Genomic DNA, 3,432 nt, shown 5'->3' with positions numbered 1-3,432 from the left:
TGTAAGCGTTCAAGCAAACCACTTCTGAAGATGCAAGCCACTCGTGCTTGCGAAACGTCAGGAAGAAATTCTACCGAACGACGGCCCAAAAACCCGAAAAATCATTAGTTTCAAGGAATGGCCTCAAAAGTATATTTCTTTTGATCAAAAACACTGTGTTATGTGTTTGCTGTCCCGCTAAATGTGTCACTGAAACTCCCAATTTTGATCCATTTGGGAACAAATCAAAGTTTTCTTTAGTTATTTGCAGCAACAAATTTCCATTGATCTGATGTTAATTTTACTTTAAGTACGATTTTTTGCTTTAATCGCCTTGTAGAGTTGCTGTACAAGCTGTTTTGTGTAGCTCATTTGAGCCATAAAATTTTGAAGAAAATTTTGGCAATAGCAAAATGAAGTGCCAAAAGCTCTTTTTTGCCATATTTATATTCATTTTTGCAATATTTGGGTGTAAAATTGTCCGCAGTTGCTTTAAGAAAAAGTAACTTTTGTTGATTGTCGATATCAACTGGTCCTTATCAAGCAACGTTTTCACTTCAATATTCCATTTTAAATTTTGCCTTCGTTCTTAAAATTAGTCTGACTTTAATGCAAGCATTTTTTGTGTTCAAGCAAGTTGCTATTAATTACTGCCTTATTGCTCATGATTTTCCGTGCATCTCACACTAAAAACGCTGTAATTAAAACACTGACAATTTTCCAAATTGTATTTATTAACTGAATATTGCACATAATAAATTATAACAGATAATAATCTTTACAATTCTCATTCTTTATACATATATACAGAAACAAAGTACCACAGTTTGAACATATCATAAATATTATTTTATTATACAGTAAAAACTTGACGTCCTCGAATTGGCTACTCGATAAAGCAAAAAATCGTCGTCTCAGTGATTACACCGATATTTCAAAGATCCAGCAGTTAATTCACTTAAAGTCCATCTTTTTTCGTTTCTTTGTCATCATCGTCCTTATCCTGATGAGCGGTCATGTGTCTTGTCAAATGATGTCGTTCTCTGAACGACTCTGCGCAAACTGGACACTTGAGTTTCTCTTCGCGTCTTCGCCGGTTCATATCATTGGTCTCATTCTTGTGATGTGATCGCATGTGATAAACCAAATCTGATGTCATTCGGAACGTGATGTTGCATTTGGCGCACACGTTTTGACCGGGCAGCGAAAGAGCTGCCAAAGACGGCGGAAGCAGCGATGTTAAAATCGCCGCTGCCGGATGGCGGATCTCTTGGGAAAACTTCAACTCTGAGGGCGAAGCGATTTTTAACAGTTCCTGCCCTTGGAACTGCTGATAATTGTACGAAAACTCCGGCCTGTACATTGTTGGTCGCATCTTGGGAAAGTTCGGATGGATCAGTTCCCCGGAGTTTTTCGCTAGAAAATGGGCATCTATGGCGGGATGATGCTGAAAGTTTTCCGGCAGGAAATTGGTGTGATATGCCGATAGAGGCGGTGAAGCCTTGAACAGCTGGTTCTGCGGCAGCATATTGGCGGGGAAATTTTGGTACTGCCTGTTGATAATGGGCGGCGAAGGGCTAAGGGAGTTTTGGTAATTTGTGTCCGGGCTTAGAGACAAGCTGGGGCTCACGCGCGACTCCTTATTTAGATTTACCTTCGTAAAGGCGCTCTTCTGTTCCACTGGCGAGGCCGCCTTACGCAAGGCTTGATAGTTCTTGTTCTTGATCAAGTTGGGGTCATCGAAGATCTGCTGCTTTTGCGTGAAGTAGCTCTGACGGTTCAACTTCAGCTCGCACGGGGAATCTTCAATCTCCACATCTTCGTCCTCGTTTTCCTCGTTGTTGTTGTAGCAAATGTCCACGTCCTTATCGAAACTAGCACTTTTCGCCAGTTTGGTCTGCTTTTGCTTCAGCTTCTCATCGGGAAGCATAAGAAAGGCAACATCAAACGGCCGCTTCACCGACTTGGTTAAAACTTGGCTCTGTTCGTCGCACTTCACCTCACCACCGCCTTTATTTCTGCATTGCACATCCATGTTGGCAGGCACAAGTGAAGAAACTCTCACCAGTGAAACGATAGCGATTCGTGCTGTCGCCTCTGCAAGCGAACAAGTAATGCGAAAAACCATACAGCCGGCGTCGAAATATTGCCCGCTTTTCTTCCTACCCCTAAAACCAGCTGGAAGCTAGTTTATCCCACCTTTATGCCAGAAAAAGACAAAAGTCCACTTTATAGTAGCGGGTGTAAGCGAGACGGGCTGCATACGTTTTAAAGAGCGTATTTCGTTTTACTACGCGAACCTTCCTATAGGGGTGAACGTAAGTTTTGGGGTAGCGAACAGACCAATGGAATTTTAGGTTTGGGAGGAGCTCCAAAATACGGTCCTCCAATACGGTTTTCAATGTATGCCGCATTAAAATCTGAAAAGGACGAGTCCAGGCCCTATTTGGCAGCTTATTCCCGATCGGGATCGACAGATTGTGTCGCTCTTATAATCGGTCACTTTTTTAATGTGCCATTATCATTATTTTCATAATATGCATTTATTCGAACCTTCTGTTGCCCATTTCGGCTGGATTTTGGTCTCGCTCCACTCTCATTATTTATCTATTATTGTATATAATTAATTATTTAATTAATGTTCGATTGCAGGTTTTATGGTCATTTAATGCAAATCGAGCAACATGAACATTACGGTTAATAATGCAACTTATGTTCATTAGGTCGGCTTAAAATAATTGTCAATTGGGACTCATTTATTACACTTTTAGCAAAATTGTAGTGCAAATCAGGGATTTTTATTACATAATTTTTGTACTGAAATTTACGATTTGTTACTTAAAGTTCAAGCGTTTCTGCTTGCAATATGAAGCAACCTAGACAGCAAAAAATTTCGATGTTTCAGCTTCATAAAAAAAATTGAAAATAAATATTTGTACTACTACTACTATAACTAAAGTATCACATTATGATAAACTAGTGTGTTGGTATCATTACAACTGAATTGCAATAAAACATACTAAATTATATGAATAATATTAGTAATTCGTCTAAATAATAACATTTCTAATAATCAGCTGAACAAAACCCGAACCAAATTTCTAAAAACATTTGATATAAACACTTGATATTGGCATTAAGATGAGCACAAAAATTATCATCAATAAAGCTGCATCAGGTTTTTTTATTGTTTCTTTAGAGCTTGTTGTACACAGGGGCGGATCCAACTTTAAAGTCAGGGGGGGGGKATGTATAAAAATTACAGTCTTCTGCTATCTATGAAATTAGAAAAGTGATCCTCGTTTTGTCGAAGGGTGGCGCAAGATTATGGCAAAATTTCATGTTTTTCGTCCCGTTTTGCATGTTTATCGGAAGCAAAATGAGCAAGAACGCTCGTTTTTACATCATTCCAGAGATAACTAAATGGCCTTTATTCGAAGTTTCTCAAGAACC

At 39.1% G+C, this 3,432-nt stretch overlaps 2 protein-coding genes across 2 annotated transcripts in view; one reads left to right on the top strand and one right to left on the bottom strand.

Moving 5' to 3' along the window:
- LOC109537508 (protein sine oculis) overlaps positions 1-3,432 on the top strand; it is a 181,996-nt gene that overhangs the window by 88,838 nt on the left and 89,726 nt on the right. The window lies entirely within an intron of this gene.
- Positions 807-2,134, bottom strand: LOC109537436. The gene has a single exon (XM_019904172.2). It carries the CDS (start codon positions 2,105-2,107, stop codon positions 938-940), a length of 1,170 nt encoding a protein of 389 aa, XP_019759731.2. The 5' UTR covers positions 2,108-2,134; the 3' UTR covers positions 807-937.

This window comes from Dendroctonus ponderosae, unplaced genomic scaffold (assembly GCF_020466585.1).
Source record: "Dendroctonus ponderosae isolate FM_Combo_2020 unplaced genomic scaffold, Dpon_F_20191213v2 Dpon_F_20191213_3, whole genome shotgun sequence".
Classification (NCBI taxonomy): Eukaryota; Metazoa; Arthropoda; class Insecta; order Coleoptera; family Curculionidae; genus Dendroctonus; species Dendroctonus ponderosae.
This window is presented reverse-complemented; position numbering and strand designations above follow the sequence as displayed.